General features: G+C 52.7%; 1 protein-coding gene and 1 long non-coding RNA gene across 3 annotated transcripts in view; both read left to right on the forward strand.

The window, feature by feature from the left end:
• Window positions 1–1201: 1201 nt before the first annotated feature.
• On the forward strand, window positions 1202–2557 carry LOC121072651. The gene is made up of 2 exons (XR_005821353.1): window positions 1202–1481; window positions 2291–2557. It is a non-coding gene; the product is annotated as an uncharacterized LOC121072651 (long non-coding RNA).
• A 1685-nt stretch (window positions 2558–4242) lies between these two features.
• IGFBP2 (insulin like growth factor binding protein 2) overlaps window positions 4243–18376 on the forward strand; it is a 54796-nt gene continuing 40662 nt past the window's right edge. Inside the window, exon 1 of one of the 2 annotated variants that reach the window (XM_040562505.1) lies at window positions 4243–4675. In XM_040562505.1, the coding sequence (XP_040418439.1) occupies window positions 4258–4675 (418 nt within the window). In that variant the 5' untranslated portion in view covers window positions 4243–4257. Of the gene's footprint in view, window positions 4676–5453; window positions 5639–18376 lie in introns of those variants that run through there. The other variant, XM_040562507.1, reaches the window with a different exon arrangement.

The raw sequence follows: 18376 nt of genomic DNA on the forward strand, positions 1-18376 counted from the left end.
AGGCAGGAGGCTTTTTGCAGCACTCGACAGAAAGTGCTTTGTGTCAGCCTCTTGAACGGGAGGCCTCCAAAAATACCAAGACTCTTTTTTTCTATTTTCCTCTTCTTATTTTCTTTTCCCTTACCCCTAGAGCTAAAAATGAGGGAGAGAAAAATGCAGGAGGACACATTGTTTTCTTTTTTCCCCCACCCAGCGCTGTAAAATACTTCTTAATGGTTGGGAGCAAGAGGATCTCCGGGCTGGGCCTCCACTTTGTGTTTGCGAGTTTATTTTTCTTAATTCATCCTTGACAAAGGACAGAGCCATAAAAGACCCAACCAGCACGTCTGTGGGAAAAAACTGCCCTGAAAAGGGTCGGAGGAATACTGTAGCATTTACAAACAATCCCGAGGGCTAAAGCCTCTGTGAGATGCGGCTTCAGTTATAACTTGCCTTTCTAGGAACAAGCCTACATCTGTTTGGCAATGCCATATTTTGTAGGGTAAAATAAACCCTTGAGAACAAACAGGCCAGCTTATGCAGAGGGGTAAATGCCTGGGAACAGAGCTCACTTGTTAATCCTAAAACTGTCAGCAAAGACCCACTGGAGAAATTATAGCCGGCCATGGGCACTCAAGCTGTTTTCTCCTCGCCTCCCCCCACAAGCACAACAGCTGTATAATCTTCTTTATTGTTCTCCTCCGGCTGAGGAGCTCGGCAGCGAGGTCTCTGGTGGGAGAACACGAGCAGCATCTGCCCCGCCGTGCTTGCACCGGCGCCGCTGCACAAAGAAAGCGGCGGCGATAAAAAACCATGGGGCAGCCTCGGCACCTACGATGGAGGCTACGAAGAGGGAAGGCCGGCCGGTTCCCTCATCGGAGCTGCACATTTCTTTCCCCGCAGGATCCTTACGTGCAAGGTCCTGCTGCAATTCGGGAAGCCCCTTCCCTCCCCCTCGGCTCTCTCCCTGCCCTTCCCTCGCCGGCTCCAAGCTCTCCCTTGGGAAAACCCATCTGTGCACCAGCAGCCGACAGCAGGGTGCTTATCGGGCATCTGCCCCTGCCAGGAGTTATTAATGGCACGCCAGCAAGCGCCCCAGCGAAACGGGCCTCGCAAGCATCAAGCGCCTGCTGAAGAAGCGGGTTTAAATCCTCCCTTGGGGAATGACCTGCCGGCCACCTAAAAAATGCAGGATCGGTTCACTTTATAATTAAGTTCAGGCCATCTCTTGTGCTTACACACGCAGAAACCCAGATGTCAGCCTGGTACGAGTCAAAGTGCCGGGCTGCTTTTACAGCCCCAGCAGCACAGAGAGCACGAGGGCACAGCGCTTGCCACTGGAAGAAAACCTACTTTGAATACTTGGAATATTTAACTGACTGCAACAGATAATTAGCCAAACCCTCTTACGCCTCCAAATATAGATTCATTAGTCATATGAAAATATCTCATTGGAACCAAATGTGAGTCATTAGTGAAGTCAACGGCAGATCATAAAAAAGGTACGGAGAGCCTCCCCCCCCCCCCCCCCCCCCCGAGAAGTCGTGAGTGTGCAGCGAGAATAACTCGCTCCCTTGTCTATGGAACATCTGCTCGCAAATCCGTGCTAAAGGGAGGCTTTGAGGGGCTGCTGTGTGCTGTGCATCCCATTTTCCCACCCTGAGATTTGTAGATTTGTAGGAGTAACAAATGCAAAGTCTGCGCTGGTCTTTTTTTCTTTCCTTTCCTTTTCTTTTCTTTCCTTTTCTTTCCTTTTCTTTTTCCTTTTCTTTTCTTTTCTTTTCTTTTCTTTTCTTTCCTTTTCTTTTCTTTTCTTTCCTTTTCTTTCCTCTTTCCTTTCCTCTTCTCTTCTTTCTCTTCTCTTCTCTTCTCTTCTCTTCTCTTTTCTCCTCTTTTCTTCTCCTCTTCTCCACCCTTCTCTTCTCTTCTCTTTTCTCTTCTCTTCTCTTCTTTTCTTTTTCTTCTCTTCCCTTTTCTCTTCTCTTCTCTTCTCTTCTCTTTTCTCTTCTCTTCTCTTCTCTTCTATCCCCTTCTGTTCTATTATCTTCTTTTCTTTTTCTTCTCTTCCCTTTTCTCTTCTCTTCTCTTCTCTTCTCTTTTCTTTTCTTTTCTTTTTTCTTCTCTTCTCTTCTCTTCTCTTCTCTTCTCTTCTCTTCTCTTCTCTTTCTGTCTTTCTTTTTTCTTGGCTTTTAAAGGGACTTTCTTGAGTCACTCAGGCGAAAATTCTGGTTCTGTCATGCAAAAGGGGATTTTGTAACACGAAGTGATGAAGCAAAACAAAAATATCTTCATTATTTGCTTCTAATTTCAGGGCAATGTTTTTGTTGGCTTGGAGTTTTGGAGTCCCTTGCATTCCGAGCAGCGAGTGCTGTAACCAGATGCTGCTGCCGCGGGGACCCCAAAAGCGACCAAGTTCCTCCAGAAGTGACACCAGGATGGCTAAAATCACCACGAGGTGCAAAGATGCGGCTGTAGGATTTAACAAGCAAAGCGAGCTGGCAGCTCTTTCATAACAACATAGCAGACGCGTGATGGGTGGTCAGGGAAAGGGACCCTGCCTGATTAAACCCTTGTAAAACCTGAGTTATTTCTTGGGGAGTGGGATGGGAACGTGTGCTAGGTGCCGGGACGCACACCGTGGGTTTTGCAGCGTGCCAGATGCCGCAGACCGCCGTTCCTCTCTGGGCTCATGGCTCCCGCAAACAAATGTGTTATAAAACTCCAAGGCCATGAGTAATCCCGTGCCGAGCGTTGTGTTGCATGAGAGGCACAAGCAGCTGCACTTTGCGTTCTCCTTAATTTGAAAAGAAAAACCCAAACACCAGCAAACCTGCAGCAGAAAATGCTAACGCTAAGTGCCACAAAGCCGGCATTCCCGCGGGTGAGGGAGCTCCATCTCTCAGCGCCCGACTTTAACCATATAATCCCACGACGACGTTAACAGAGGTTTCCAGCCTCATTAGCCCGGTCGCGTTCCCTTGGCTTTGCTATTAACATTTTTAACTAATGAAGAAGTCAGTCACATCTGCGTGATACCCCGTGTACTGAAAAAGCTCTGGGTGTACCGAGCAATGGGGCAGCAAGGAGGGGTGCGTGCTGGGGTTCAACATGGGGATTTCACACCAAAACCCCAAACACAGACAGCATCCTTTGCGCATCCCCAGGGAAGCACTGGGGCGGACAGCATGTAGGTGCAGGTTTTATCCCCATGGTGGGGCTTGGCCTGAAACACGTAGCTGGGTGCACGATGTGGCTGGGGGGCAGCGGGATGAGGGTGAGCCCCCTTCCCATCTCTCTGGGGACAATTTCCAGCGGGATAACGCCCTTGATGCCTTCAGTGGGGGGGGTGATCATCCCAGGTTGGGGGTGAGCATCCCAGTTTGGGGGTCTGCATCCCAGTTTGGGGGCCAGCATCCCAGTCTTGAGGTGAGCATCCCAGTTTGGGGGTGAGCATCCCAATCTGAGGGTCAGCATCCCAGTTTGGGGGTGAGCACCTCAGCGGGGGGGGTCAGCATCCCAGTCTGGGGATAAGCATCCCAGTTTGGGGTTGAGCATCCCAGTCTGGGGTCAGCATGCCAGTCTGAGGGTCAGCATCCCAGTTTGGGGGTGAGCATCCCAGTTTGGGGGTGAGCATCCCACTCTGGGGGCCAGCGTCCCAGTCTGGGGGTCAGCATCTCAGTTTGGGGGTGACATCCCAATCCGAGGGTCAGCATCCCAGTCTGGGGATAAGCATCCCAGTTTGGGGTAAGCATCCCTGTCTGGGGGTCGGCATCCCAGTTTGGGAGTGAGCATCTCAGTTTGGGGCTGAGCATCCCGACCTGAGGGTCAGCATCCCAGTTTGGGGTTGAGCATCCCAGTCTGGGGGTCGGCATCCCAGTTTGGGAGTGAGCATCCCAGTTTGGGGCCACCATCCCAGTCCGGAGGCCAGCATCCCACTCTGGGGTCCAGCACCCCATTTCGGGGCCGGCACCCCAACCCGGGCCCAGCTCCCCACTCCGCCTACCCGCACCCCACGGGGCCTCCGGCACCCCGACGCCCTCCACCCCCCCTTCCCCCCCCCCCCCCCCCAAAAGCCGTGCGCGCGGCTCCGCGGGCCGGCTCTAGGACCCTGCGCGGCCCCGCCGGCGCCCGGCCCCGCTCCGCACCGCTCGGCTCCCCTCTCTCCCCTCTCTCCCCTCTCCCCTCGCCGCGCCGAGCCGTGCCGAGCCGCGCCGCCGGGGGGGGCCGAGCGGCGTGCGTCCGTCCACCTGCCGGCCCCGCCGCGCCCTCAGTCCCGCCATGGCGCTCGGCGGGCTCGGTGGTGGCGGCGGCGGCGGCGGCGGCGCGGCTCGGGCCCCGTGGCCGCGGCTGCTGCTGGCGGCGGCGGCGGCGGCGCTGGCGCTGGCGGGGCCGGCGCTGCCCGAGGTGCTGTTCCGCTGCCCGCCCTGCACGGCCGAGCGCCTGGCCGCCTGCCCCCCGGCTTCCCGGCCGCCCTGCCCGGAGCTGGTGAGGGAACCGGGTTGCGGTTGCTGCCCGGTGTGCGCCCGCTTGGAGGCCGAAGCGTGCGGCGTTTACACGCCGCGCTGCGCCGCCGGCTTGCGCTGCTACCCCGACCCCGGCGCCGAGCTGCCCCTGCAAGCCCTGGTGCAAGGGCAGGGCACCTGCGCCCGCCGCAGGGACGCCGCCGAGTACGGGGCCAGCGCCGAGCGGCCCGCAGGTGAGCCCCCGGAGCGCCCCCCCCCCCCCCCCCCCACGGGACCTGGTGGGGCGCGGGGGGACCGGGAAGGGCAGGGGGGGTCCCCGCCGGGGAGAGGGGAGCCGGGGGAGGACGGAGGGGTGAGGGGAAGGAGCCGGAGGGCAGCCCCTGGAAGGCGGGGGGGGGGGGGGGGGGTTGGGGTCGTAGCTAGCCCTGGGGGTGCAGAAAGGGGCGGGGGGGGGGGGGGTCTTCTGTATGGGGAGCCCGAGGGTGGGGGGGTAATAAAGCGGGGGGACCCGCTGGCAGCCAGGGTTGTGGGGGATGCCTAGGGGCCGGGGCGGAGGTTGGGGTTTCTATGGAGAAAAAAGCCACAGTGGCGGATTTAGGGGGAAGCGTGGGGAGATGCAGCTGAGGGGGAGCCCTTCGGGGAGCAGGGGGAGGTGGAGGTGCGCATCTGGGCTTGGTGGGGGACTGAAAGCACCCCAAAGGGTGACCGATGCCCCGAAGGTACCGGACCGTGCGCTGCCCGGTGGGAAAGGGCTGGCTGGGGGGCTGCGTTGTGGGGACCCCCGGCCCCATGGCCAGCTGCCCAACGGAGCCCACCGCAGAGGTTGGGGCCCTCTTTGGCCCCCCCCCCCCCCCAGCCCGGGCACCGGGTGCCGGGGAGAAGCGGAGCATCCCGAAGGACGGGACGCTACAGGCTCCTGACCTGTTGCTGCGATTGCTGCGGGAGGCAGCTCTCCCGGGGATGCCGATGCATGGGTTTGTGAGCGCCTCGGCTCTCGCTGATCGAGAGGGAGAGACAGAGAGAGAGGGATAAAGAAAAACCGGCGGCGCAGGGAACTTTGCACGTCGCAAGCTGCTGCTTCGCTGCAGTGAGTGCGGCCGCTGCGGTCCCCGCTGCTGTCCCCCTCCTCTGCCCGGCTGCAGAGAGCCGGGAGCCCGGAGAGCACGCGGATGTGAAATCCTGCTCGGCTACAGAATGTGGGTGTCAAGGGAGTGAATTTTACACTCTCCAGAAGAAGCCAAGGGCATTTAGATTTAAGGAATCTGGCGCTGACTTCAGGCTTGTGCTTTTGGAAGAGGCTGGGGGGGGGGGAGTGGGGAACACTGCAGAGATGGGTTAAGAGGTGATTTTCTGAGTTAACGCTGCTTTTTTTGCTTTTATAGTCTTTTTTTTTCCAGAATTTTTACATTACTTCACTGGATGTTTTGCTTGATTTTACTACCCTTACTCCTTTACAATGCATGTGATTTATTTGACCATATCTCTGTGTGTATGTAACACGCACACACTCATATATAAATAGCGCAGTTTAAGAACACTTTAATGTATGTGGTGCTCTGTAATGTCCATAGGGGGTGAATAATAAAAATACTGGCACATCTTTAACCAGCGTGATGTGAAACATGCAGCTGGAATATTCACAGTCGAGCACGTCTTGGCAGAGGAGCTTGGACATCCAGAAAAGGGTTTGCTCTCTTCAGATTACAAAACTTTTAACAGGTTGTTGTAGCCATTACAAAAGAAAAAGAAAAAAAAAAAAAAAGAAAACAACCCACAACAAAAACAAAACCCCGATCCGCCAGCTTCACTTGATGCTCTTCTGTTCAGGCTCACATCTCTGCTTCCATCTGCAGCATGCCTGCAAAATATATACGGGGAGAGTTTGCTTTTCGTTCAAAGCAGTGACAGGGAAAGCAGTCTGGCACCCGAAGCGCAGGGATTGGAATTCCCTTTCAAATGCTGATGTCAAGCTTGTTTCACGAGTGCCCCGAGAGCAGGTTTTTGCCTGCAAAAGGCAGGTGTTGAGCCTTTTTTTTTTTTTTTTTTTTCAAATGTGCTTAAAGGTATTCGCCCTTTTTCCCCTTTCCAGCTTGAAAAGGCTCCTTTGGCTGATTGAGGACTGGAATGCAGAGCTCGTGCTATTCCTAAATTAAGAGGTTGGCAAGTTTTTTTGTCCCTGATGAGAGGCAGAAGGATTGCCCAAATGAAACAAGGAATAAAACTCTGCAAATTCTCCTGCTGTGGCTCCAGCATTGTTTAGTCTTTCACTTAGGTCTGTAAAGCCAATCCTGAAATGGTTGTAGGCGGAAAGTAACATAAACCACCATGTAGCTAGGAAGCAGGGGATGTTGCTCATTGCACAAGAGGCTTTGGGTATTTTGAAGATGTTGGGAATGTTGGAACAAAATAGCAGCAGTCTGTGGAAATCAGGCTGAGAACCTCTACCTCCTCGGGGAGCCGGGGGCACGAACTCCCGCTGATGGAGGCAGCGAGATGGAGGCTCAGCACCTCCAGGGATCAGGGCCTCTGAAATAGTTCTGATGCCACTGGACCACACTGTTAAACAGTTTATTTCAGGTCATCGTGTAACAAACTTTACATGCTGCTGACTGAAGCCGCCTGCACACGGGACAGAGGGTTGTTATTGTGCGCGAAGCTCTCATGCCAGTCTCCAGTGTATTTATTTATTCCTTCAGCACGGCAGGGAGGTCTGCGCACCATTTTAAGGCTGAGAATGGACTGGGCACGTGGAACAGAGTGAGGACGGCCTGTACGTCATGTTAGCACTCGTGTCGCTGTCCCCGATAGTCATCTTCTGGCTAAGCAGGTCTGGGGTGGCCCAAGACCCAAGAGGAGCTGGACACAGGGCCAGCTTTGAGAGGCGTTTCGGGTACCACGGGATACCCAGTCTCATGCTGTCAGCCCTGCAGAGAGCCAGCCCCAAGAAACAAGTCGGTGATTTTTCTGTCGGATCAGCGACCTGACCTGGCTGAAGGCTCAGCGGGGCGCTGGTGCTGCTCCAGGGCAAACAGCGGGAGCTGTGCTGGGAGGTGAAGCAGGGCAGAGCTTTGCAGTGTCAGCAGATGGCCCAAAGTGTCTTGCCCGAGTTAGAGGATAGCTGAAGAACATCTGTTTTCTCCTGATGGAGACAATGCCCTAGGATTAAAACTCGTCTCTCAAAGAGTTTTGCAAAAGTGACCAGTTAAGGGATTTTTTACCCCTTTGGCAGTGCGGTTCAGGTGGCTTTGTAGTACTGTTTTACTGTGTTGTAGGGATATTTGTACTAATTGAGTGAGATGCCCCTCTGAACCCACTGCTGGCTACTGTGTTCTGCTTCAGAATCCCACTTTTTATCAAAACAAATGTGTTCTTCAGCCCATGCTACTCAAGGCAACCTTTCCAAATGGAAGGAGAGCTGGGTGAAGACCATGGCCGCAGGCAAACTTGAATTTGCAGGGCTGGGGCTGTCTCCTTCACCTGGTCAGGGACTGCCATGGAACAAAAACAGCGTCAAAATAGTTAACTGTTAGAAGAGCAGCTCGGTTTAACATCCAGCTAAAATCCTTATTTGGGTAGCCCCAAATGCCACACATCCTTCCTTATGGGTCAAATGTCAAAACCTCCATTTCCCCTTGGCAGGCAGCTGCTAAAAGACAGTTTAATGTATTGCTCCAAAACACAGAAGACTCTGAGGCTGGAGGTAGCATAATATAAGTGGAATTTTAACAGCAACTTGAAAACCATGCCAGCAATGCTATGACTACATTTTTCACGTCCACTGAATTGCCAGGAAGACTTCTGCTTCTCTCCAGCTTTTCTAGGGAAACGAAGCATTTGTCGTCATCTGCACGTGCGTGTGTGTGTGTCTGTTCTTCTGCCCCCACAGCTTCTGCCCCCTCAGTTGGTGTGACCAGGTCTGACAGAGCCTCAGAGGCTGTGAATTTGCTGTATTGCTAAAAGCAGGTGAGATGCAGAGGAGAGCCCTTCTGGGAGCATCCCCCTTGCTCCGCGCCAGGCACCTTTTGGGGTGGAAGCGCACGGGCATGGGAGAAGTTCATGACGAGTGCCGCAACCAGGCATTCAGCCCGGCTTGTGCAAGCTTGGGCGTTACAGGACATCAGAGAAAAGAGCTGCAAGAAGCCAGTCTGCTGTGTTAATATCCCCGCAGCCGCTGCTGCAGCTCTGCCCCGGCTAAACTGAAGGGCTGCAGAGCTCTTTGTTGTGGAAGAAGTTATTACAAGTGAAATGCAATTAATAACAGCTCTGAGGATGATAGGTGAATGAAAAAGCATACAGCTCGTCTGTCCTTGTTGCTTCTGGGGCTTTGCCAGTAGATGGACCAGGTTTCCAAACTCTTCTGCAGCAGCTGTGTCTGGTCAAGGACTAACCCCATCAGGTCCTGGGCCGGTTGTCATCTTTAAGTATGAAGGTAATAAATAACACCTTATGGAGCAGCTTCTTGAAAATGATGCTCCCCCAAGGCCCAGGCCCACTGGCGTTTGCTGTGGTGGGGGTGGTAGTGGTGTGAAAATGGTCTGGAGGGAAGGGGGAGTCTGGGAGGATTTCAAGGCTCTGGCCCAAAGGAGAAATGTGTTTTCATGCTGTCCCTTGGCAAATGATCTGTTTCCTTCTTGCCCTTTGCAGTTGTTTCCTTTCCTCTGGGTTTCAGGCTCATGCTCGCTGAGCGTGGTATTCGTCAAGGGAAGAGCGAGAAGCCCCGTCTGTGAGAAAGTCCATGTCGTTTGTTTTATCCACATCCAGGAATTGAGCCGAGATAAACAATTCAGGAGGCAAAGCAGCAAAAACTGGAATGCGAGAGGTGTATTTGTGTTTGGCTCTGGGCTAGTCCTGGCTGCAGCATTAGCTGGGGTTGATGTGTCCGACCGATGAGCTGGTGGCATCGTTGCCCACAGACACAACCGGGTTTGGGAGGACAGGGTTTTGTCCAGCGGCCGGCAGCACTTCTGTGCCTGTTCTTCCAGGGCACGTGTTCAGCATGAAGGGGCTAAGAGGAGCAGTAGTTGCCCTGAGGCCTGTGTGCATTTCTGCATGGATTGGGCTACTCCAGCTTTCTGGGCATGGTTACAGCCCAGCTCCCTCCTGGGGCTCCGATTCCTTTGGGGAAGGTCTTTTGTTTGAGGCCAGCAGAGTAAGATGAAGGGCACAGTAACCTGTGAAGATGCTTTTAAAGCATTTCTGTTAAACGAGGAGGACCGAGCTCAGGCGTGTACTGAGTTTCCAGATGTTCCTCCCTCTTCCACGGGAAGGTGCTGCCCAAATCAGCATGCGTGTAGCCGCTTTGGAGGGTGTCCTTTAACAGCACATATTGAACACATCGGGCTCTGCTTTCCATCATGGTGTTGCTGACTGTTTGCATCTGCCAGAGAGGCATGTGTGTCCTTAGTGGAAGACTGAGGCGTTACCAGATGGCATTAGTCTCGCTGAGAAAGCCACCGTAGTCCCTCGTGCCTGTTCCTTTGTGATGTGGCATGCAACACCATGATGGCTCACATGTGCAGAGTGGGCCAGGGGATTTGGAAGATAAAAATGGTGCATGTTCTGGGATTGCACCTGGGAGAGAAGAGAGACCCAGGCTTTGGGTCCTGGCATGCCGTGCAGGTTTTTCTTGGCTGCCTTTCATCCCCGCCGAGCTGCTCTCACGGCAGTCATGCCCCACTCCCTCCCTGTCCCAGTGCACATCCCTGTGCTCTGTCACGTGGGTCTTGGTCCTTGTCTGCTCCCTGAGCGGGCCGTGATGAGGCATTAATCAACAAAATCTTCACTTTTCTGGCAGGATGAGTATTCTGTCGGTTTAGCTCCCTGAATCCTTTCTGTATGGGATCAGCTGAGTACTGATGCGAGGGGCATGGTAGGAGCCCAAGCTCTGGCCCTGGGGTACAGGAAAAGGGGGAGCAGGGCAACCCTTGGCGTCAGGATGTCTGCAGCTCCTCCAACGTGTGCTTGGAGTCTGTGTCCGTCCTGCTGGAGCTGTCCCACCGGGCACGGGGCAGCTTTGTGTAGGTGCTCGCTGGGGAGATGGCACCAGTGTGCCTGTGTGGGGCACCCGGCCAGTCCCCTTCTGGGCAGAGGGCATTCGAGCCCACATTTCCCTGCTGTCCCACAGCCATCCCGAGCTGAGGAGCTGTGGGCTTGGAGGGCAGAACAACGACTGCAGGCGCTTAGTGAATCTAGCCCCACTTGTTTTCCTCCAGCCAAAAATCTAGATTGAACGTTCCATCCTATCAAGGTTACCACAAAGATAAACTACCTTCAGCAGACCGAACCTCTGGCTGAAACATCTCTGCCCACCTTCAGCAGCCGCCACCAGCAAGCTGGGAGGCGTTCGACATTCATGAGCTGGCCAAGTGTGCCCTCATTAAACACACGAGCTGACATCTCATTACACGCGAACGTGGCGCGGTGCTTATCCGGGGTGAAGGCTGAAGGGAAAAAGGGGTTAGAGCGTACTTATTGCAGCCTTACAGCAGCTCAGCGTTTGACAGCCTGGGCTCCGTTGTTCTAACTGCAGAACTGTGTTGTAGTTGGTGTTCTGCCTTCCACGTATTTAGCTAGATAGCAGTGGGAAGATAAAAATCTCTTGCTGCGTCAGCTTGTGATAGAAAGAAATTGTTTTAGAAAGGAAAGGGTCAGTAATCACATGCCTTTCTTATGGTCTGGAATACGGAAAAACATCAGGTCACTTTTATAAGCCTTAATCTATCTTTTGACATTGCAGCTTTTATTCTGAAGAAAGCCGCACTGTGCCTCTTGGCTGGTAAGGGAACAAGTTCACTGCCTGGTGCTCTCTGTAGTCAAAGATCCCATTAATTCTGCCGGCCGCGAGGAACGATTTCTTGGTATTTCATTCTGGGCTGTAATTGAGAGTGACACAAAGCGCTGGTGGGAATTGGACTGTGTTGAAATCCGTGCTTTTCCTTACAATTTTCTGCAGATAGAACAGCTCAGGTGGTATGAGGGGATTTTTAATGCTCTGACCTTGAAATTAATAATATCTCCACCACCTTACTGTCTGGAGGCGATTTTTGAGAGGAGTTGCTGTGCCTCCTTGCATCTTGTCCTTATAGCCAGGTGATGCAGCGTACCTACAGCACTGAAGTGCTGTTGCAATCACTTGCATGACATCTTCTGTGGGAGAGTCCCAAAGCCCTACAGTGCAGGGAAAATTCATTAAGCAATGCCCAGTACTTCTGATCGAGACCACAGCAAATTTCCCTGGAAGATCTTGGTTTTCAGACTTCAGTCAGGGCAGTATGTTCTCAGCTCTTCTGGTTAGGACTAAAAGACCCAGTCCATGCTAGTGGGCTTCTCTTGGCTTGGTGATCAGGTTTTCTGATAACCTTCCCATGTTTTCCCCTTGCTGTTTTAAAACTAGGAAGGGGTGGGCATCTGATGTCTGTGTCCCAGGAATGTTTGCTTTTCGGTCTTGGGGGGACTGGTGGGTGAAGTGAGTTGTGGAAAGCATTTTTGTGGTTTTTGGTGTCCTTTTCGGTGCCTCCAGTGAGGACGTGTGTGTCCTCCAGTGTGGCCTGTCTCCTGGAGGCAGAGCTCTGTATTTCAGAATTCCCAGATTTTATTCTGAAGGGGAGCAGTACAGACCCTAAGTGGTCCCAGTGAAGGCAGAAGAGCAAAAGCAGAAAAACTGGCCGGAATTTGACTTTTTTTTTTTAATCTTTTTTTTTTTTTTTATCTGGAAAATTGCTCGGGGGTGATTTTCTGTTTGAATTCGCGAGGGTTTGTCTGCGGTGCTGGGGGCGAGGTGCGCGGTTCAGCTGTGAGCTGAGCTGGAGGGAGGCGTGGGGTTTGCAGCCAGAGCAATGGCAGGCCTCCCACGCAGCCCATGTGGAAACGCTCGTCTCTCGGTGCGTTCGGCGAGCGGGCTGCTCGCCTCCATCTGCTGCCGTTTCATCTGGCACTTCAAAAGCAAGCAGAAACGGGGAGAGGAACTCAGGTTTCGCATGAGGAGGAGGAGCAGGAGGGGTGGCCGGAGTGGGGCCCTCGTCTTCCTGCGCTGTTGGGCTCGTGGTGGGGCTGTGGCCCATACCTATGGCCAGGCTGTGGAGCTGATGATACTGTGGTCAATCCAGCTCAGCAGCTGGGAGATGAACCTCGGTGGCTGGGTTGGGAGCTCCCTGAAGTGCCTTGGTTTGTGTCCTCTGGGTCTCGGCCACCAGAAGGGTAGGCCGTGTGGGTTGTAAGGTCAGGGTGGTTGGCCACAGTGGCATTTCTGTTGGCGGTGAGGCTAACCCAACAGCCCTGTGGCTTTCCACAGTGCTTTTCTGTTCCTTCTGGTCCTCCTCACTCGCCTTGCAGAGCCTTTGCCAAAGGTAAATTCCAGTTACCTGAGTGAATCGTGTCTTGTTTCTTGGGGACACTCGTCAGGGCTGCTGCAATTCGCCTTCCGCACAGCAGCCGCTTTGCTCTTCTAGCTTTGCAGTTGAACTAGTGAGAGGAAAATGCTGAGTGATAACACTGAAACGAGTCTCACCACTGCTTTCTGAAGGTTGGAACAACTGCTCCAGCATCCATCCGAGGCTCTGGCAAGGCACCTCGTAGTCAGACTGGTCAAGGACAACGGTCCTGTGGTAGAACCTTCTCCTTGTCTGCACTATTGAGCTCCAAGAGCCTTTTCTTTCTGGCACAGTACTTACCACTAACCAAGGGCCATGAGTTTGATACAATCCTTGATGTGTAGAGGGTCCTTTCCCTTCATCTGAACATAATATGAACCAGATTGACGAAATGGCAGGGAAATCAGTGCTGTACCATCTTGATCCAACTGTGGTGTGAATGATAAATCATCTGCCGTGGTGGACACTGGGATCAGGAGGCCTGAAGCAATGCGTGGACATAGTAGGGGACCTTCTCCTTTATCCATGGTGAACAAACCTGCCTCCATATCTTGTGCAGAGGTGGTTTGGGGAGGATTTTGTTTAAACTGTTAGAAATCCCACCAGTCTGTTATACAGGACATTTGAGGCAGAAAATCTGGGTTCCTGGTGGTGTTCAGTGACCCTGGCTATTCTTGGGACTGGATGGTGGGACAGCACCAGAGGTATTATTTGAGGCTAACCCTCTAACCCATCACTAAATTTAAAGACCAGTCCAGAATTTTTTGGGAAAAAAAAGAGACTATGGCAAAATGGTGCCTTCTTACACAATAGATTGGCTCCCTGTGGGTATTCTGAGTCATTTTGTTGTTGTTGTTGATTTTAGTGACTGAAATAAGTTTATTCCATGCTTTTTTTCCTTGCCAGACCCCACAGACCCTGTCACCCCCAGCTCACAGGGAGCAAGACAGATTCCATTAATTCTTGTGCATTATTGAGGGATTTCGGTCGATGGGATTCTTGCCTGAAATTTCTCTGTGGAGGAGCCTGGCTTCCCACTGACTGCAGATGGGACCCAAGAACCTCAGGCTCCTAGCAGGCCCAGTGGAGCTGTAGGAATACATTTTTTAGTTTGTCCAGGAGAAATTCGGTACCCTGCTCCCTTCAGGGCACCTGTCATTGAGAGCATGACCAGGGCTGGGTGGGTGGAAGTGGTTGGTCTGCAGGGCTTTTAATGCTGTCTAACTGCTTGATTTTGGAGGTCTGGCAGGTCTCGACCTTTGTGCACATGACTGAGGCATGTCTGGTCTGGGGGCACTGGGAGGAATTTGGCACGGAGCCCTGTAAGGCAATGGTCCTATTTAGTAAAGCTCGGGCTGTGGGAGTCGGTGCGAGGAAATCACAACATCCGCTTGGGTTTCTGCAGTCTCTGTCCTGGGGGCCAGTCGAGTGTTGAAGGAGGCCACAGGAATCCTGCTTGTGACCACAGCCAGATTAATGGCTATTTTGGCAGCTTTTCAGGAGTGAGGAATTTGGCCACTTTCATAATAATGGCTAGAAATTCCACATGAATTAATTAGTTTTATTACAGGACATGTCCTTCCTGCTCCTCCAGGGCTGCCTGAAACACTGAACTCATTACTTGAAGAAATGAAAATAGTACTAAAAATAAGAACTGGTATCCCAAGCCTTTGTCAGGAAATGTGCAGAGTACACCGACATCCTCCACCAGACGTGCTTCTGAAGCTGTGGCTTTTGGCCAGATGAGATCTGAACCCAAGTTTTAGATCAATTGCAGCCACTAAAATGCCCCAGCCTGCTCTACAAGGGTGTCTTCTCTCAGCCTCTTGGCCCCTGCTCAGCTTACACCATTCAACTAGGTTTTTTAATTACTCCTGCAGTTTCGGTTTTATGTAGCATTCACATCTGACCCTTGGATGTTTTATGGTGGAGGCTGTGCACCTTCTGCTGTCTCCCACCTCTGTGATGAGTTTCCATAGTGCTGTTCCTGCCTTGCAAGGACCCTGTTTGTATCTGTGGTAGGAAAGTGCTTGGAAACACCCATGGGAAAGGGTCCTCTGCGGTTGAGTTTTGGTCAAGGGAATGCCATCAAAATGACAGCACATGACTTTGGAAAGAGCTACTCAAGAGTAGCCAGAATAACTGTGGACTAAGTAAATATTTTGGGAGCCCAGAGCTGATAACTTTCCCTTGCTTACGTTTGTGGGGAGTCTGTCTGTAAATACTTACCGCGTTTCATGTAGCTTTTTAAACAAATGTACTCAGTGGACTCAGTGTGCTCAGTTTTATTTGAATCTCTTTCTTAGAAGCACTGATGTCCTGAGATTTGCCTGTTGGTAAGGGGCAGGTGTGCAAAGTGAGCCCTGCTTGCCGGTCATTCCAGTGTTTGCTTTATGAATATTGCTTCAGATACTTGTGTATGGACAGGGGGTTCTCCATTTGAATCTAAAGGTGGGGCTGAGCAGCTCCACCTTTGTGGACCAGGGCTTGACTTGCTTGCTTTTTTTTCTCCTGTTTTGGAGCTGAACATGGCAAAACTGACCAGGGAGGTGATCAGGTTCTGGCAGGTCCCACTGTACGGAAAGTGGCTTGGTTTGTGCTCAGGCCTCTTGGGAACTATGACTCTCATCCTACAAGGACTAAGGCCAGCTGAGTTGTCAACGGATTAATCACAAATCTTTCAGCTTTAACAAAATTTGCCTGCTAGAAAAGAGTAAAAAAATTGATAATGCAGAGAGCTTTCTTCTAATCTCAGCTGCTTGGACAGCTTCCGACTTTCTAGTAATGATTGTTATTGATTTCAGTCATTGCTTACCTCTGTTTTGTGTTTATTCTGTCTTTTTATCAGTCTGATTTCAAGGATTTGTTACCTTAACCCCTGGCCATTGGGCTGGCCCTTCGTGTCCTGAAACAGACCTTTGCGAATTCAGACCGTGCTGAAAATGTTTGGGCAGTGCGGATATGACCTGGCAGCAGACCAGGCTGGCCAAAGGTCTGTCAGGCCCATAATCCTGCCTTAGGTGGTGGCCAGTAAATTGGGAATTCATGGAAAGGGTGAGTATGGGGAGAGCCTTGCCTTGAGTTACCCTCCTGACTTCCAGCAGCGGGGCTTCAAGTGCTGGGGAAGCGAGCAAACCCTCAGCCGTGTACGTGACTGCTGTGTCTTGAGGCGTTGGGTAGGAAGATCTCCATGCATAAGACCAATCTGGAGTTGCTCTTACAAATCCAGTTTGCTACCTGCTGTCATCTCTCATCGCTTCATGTGTCTGGGAGCAGCAGCCGTGGTGAGAAGGGAGGTCCCATCCAGGAGGTGTCCTTTCCCCTAGCGGTGATCTGCCCAGGCAGAGCCAAAATCTTCCAGCTGACATAAAATCTGTTCCCCTCTGAAATGCAGAGGCCCCCTATAAATATTTAACTGACTCTGCTTTTTTTTTTTCCCTTTTTTTTTTTCCCCAGTTCTTTTCTTTTTTTTTTTTTTCCTCTGCCCATGTGGGGATAGTTGCCTGAATGCATAACCCGTTCATGGCATCCCATGATGAGGCTGCATTTTAGGCAGCTGAATTATGCATCTTGCTTGTGTCCCGTCATCACTACCCATGTTCAAGTCTGTCATTGAGCTATGTGTTGAGTGTGTGAATGCTCCTGTGGGAGTATTTACAATCCACTCTGGACTGTCCACTGCCATAAAAAATTATATTTTCTGCAGTAAGCTCTTGCAGCTTTTCTCTCGAAGCAGTCCATTGTGGATGCCATCAGATTTAGGAGATATTTTTAATGGGAGGAATTCCCCAAATATCTCCATGAAAAAGCCGTTAATGATCTGCATGGCGGAAAGCATCTGCAATCGGCGGGGCGAGGAAGGCGTCCCTGTGAGCGGGCAGCAGACTGGGCTGTGCCTTGGAAATCCCTGCAGCCGTGGGCTGAGCAGTGTCAGCAGCAGGAGCGGGGCAGGGCTGGGTTGGGCTGGGCTGGCCGCCTGACGCCGGGACCTGGGCTTGTTGTGCAAGGCTCGGAGCTTGCAGTTTGCCCTGCACGGGAGTTACCTCGAGCCGGTTGCACCTTTTTTCTCTCCAACCCTGCAGGCATGCACGGTGCCTGGAGGGCAAACAGCCACAGCCTGCGCCTCCAGGCAGGGCAAGAGGGATGGGGACATCAGGGACGAGGTGGTGTCCTGATCGGAGAGCTGGAATTTGGGCTGGGGGTGCTGGTTTTGTTGCAAGAACATTGCCACGATAGCGTGCGAAGTAGGATCGCGGGCTGTCGCAGCCAAAAATGGAGCAAATGCGGGTTTTCCCATGGCGGCGGTGGTGAACGGCTGCACTTCAGAGCAGGAGATCATTGGTCTCCTCATTGCTGAACCTGCACTAATGCGGTGCAGTGCTGCTGTCGTGCCCCGGCTTGTGGCGTGGCTGGGTTTGCTGTTTTGGGCTGGTGAGTCAGACCCCGGGCAGCCCTAGGCCAGAGCTGCAGGTTCGCCCTTTTTCCATGCATCTGTTCAGAGGCAGCCTGCTTTGCCCGGGCACCGAGCAGAGGAGCCTGACCTCCCCCCAAAACCCTGCCCTCACGCAGGGACCTCGGTGCGGGTTTAGACACCGAAGTTTGGGCAAACACATTCTGTGGGGCCGCCTGGAGGACTCCTGTCTCTCTTGTGTGGAGGGACGTACCCGGGAAGCAGAAATAGCAAGTGACTAAATGTCACGGCTACGTTCCTGCCGTCGGAACAGAACTCCCTATTTTCTTTTGACTGCGAAAATTAACTTCCCCTTTCCCCTCCTGGAGCGGGCGAGCTGGCTGCCCGTGGCCGTGCCCTCGCTGCGGGTATGCAGGACGGCTCGGGTCAGCCTGAAAGGAAAATGCTCCCGCTGCGGGCTTTTCACTGCCTGGCTTCTTTCTGAAAAAAACGTGCAGGGCTTCTGCTGGCCCTAGTGCAGGGCTGTAGCTGGAATAGGGTACGGCGGCCTCATTTTGGAGCTCGTCTCAGTTTTGGGCTGCTCTCATCCCTTCTGCATCCACATTTCTTAGACTAAAACAGCCTGCGAGGTGCTCCGCTGTTGAACACTACAGAAACCACGGTGGTGCCACACATGGCATGTGCTGCCTAGTTTGAACATGCCGGGGTGAAGAAACCTCCGAAAACCTCCAATGCAAAATCCCCGGGGATTTTTTGGAATTTATTTTGATGATCTTTCCAACAGCAGAAACCTGGTCTTCTGTGGGATGAGAGCCTGGTGGGTGAGCCAAGAACTTGGTCCCTGTTTGCCGAAGGCTTCTGGGGGCCCTCGGGGATCTCCTTGGTGCCGAGAGGGAGACACACCGTTATACCCATGCTGATCAACGTGTTCACCCCAGTCCCTCCTTGCCTTCGTTGTTAGCTGCTGTTTTTGTCCCTACAGCCTTGTACATTCTTCCCATTGCATCTTTTTTGGGTCAGCAAGTTTATTTTCTTTCTGCTATAAAGTACTGTGCTCTCTTCCTCTCTCTGCGTTTCTGCCAGCCTCACCGTCTCCCCCTGCGCCCACTCTCGGGTTCACTTTGCATATTTTCACCCAGGTGCTGGCAGGCTCA

The sequence above is a fragment of the Cygnus olor genome, chromosome 6, assembly GCF_009769625.2.
Source record: "Cygnus olor isolate bCygOlo1 chromosome 6, bCygOlo1.pri.v2, whole genome shotgun sequence".
Taxonomy (NCBI): Eukaryota; Metazoa; Chordata; class Aves; order Anseriformes; family Anatidae; genus Cygnus; species Cygnus olor.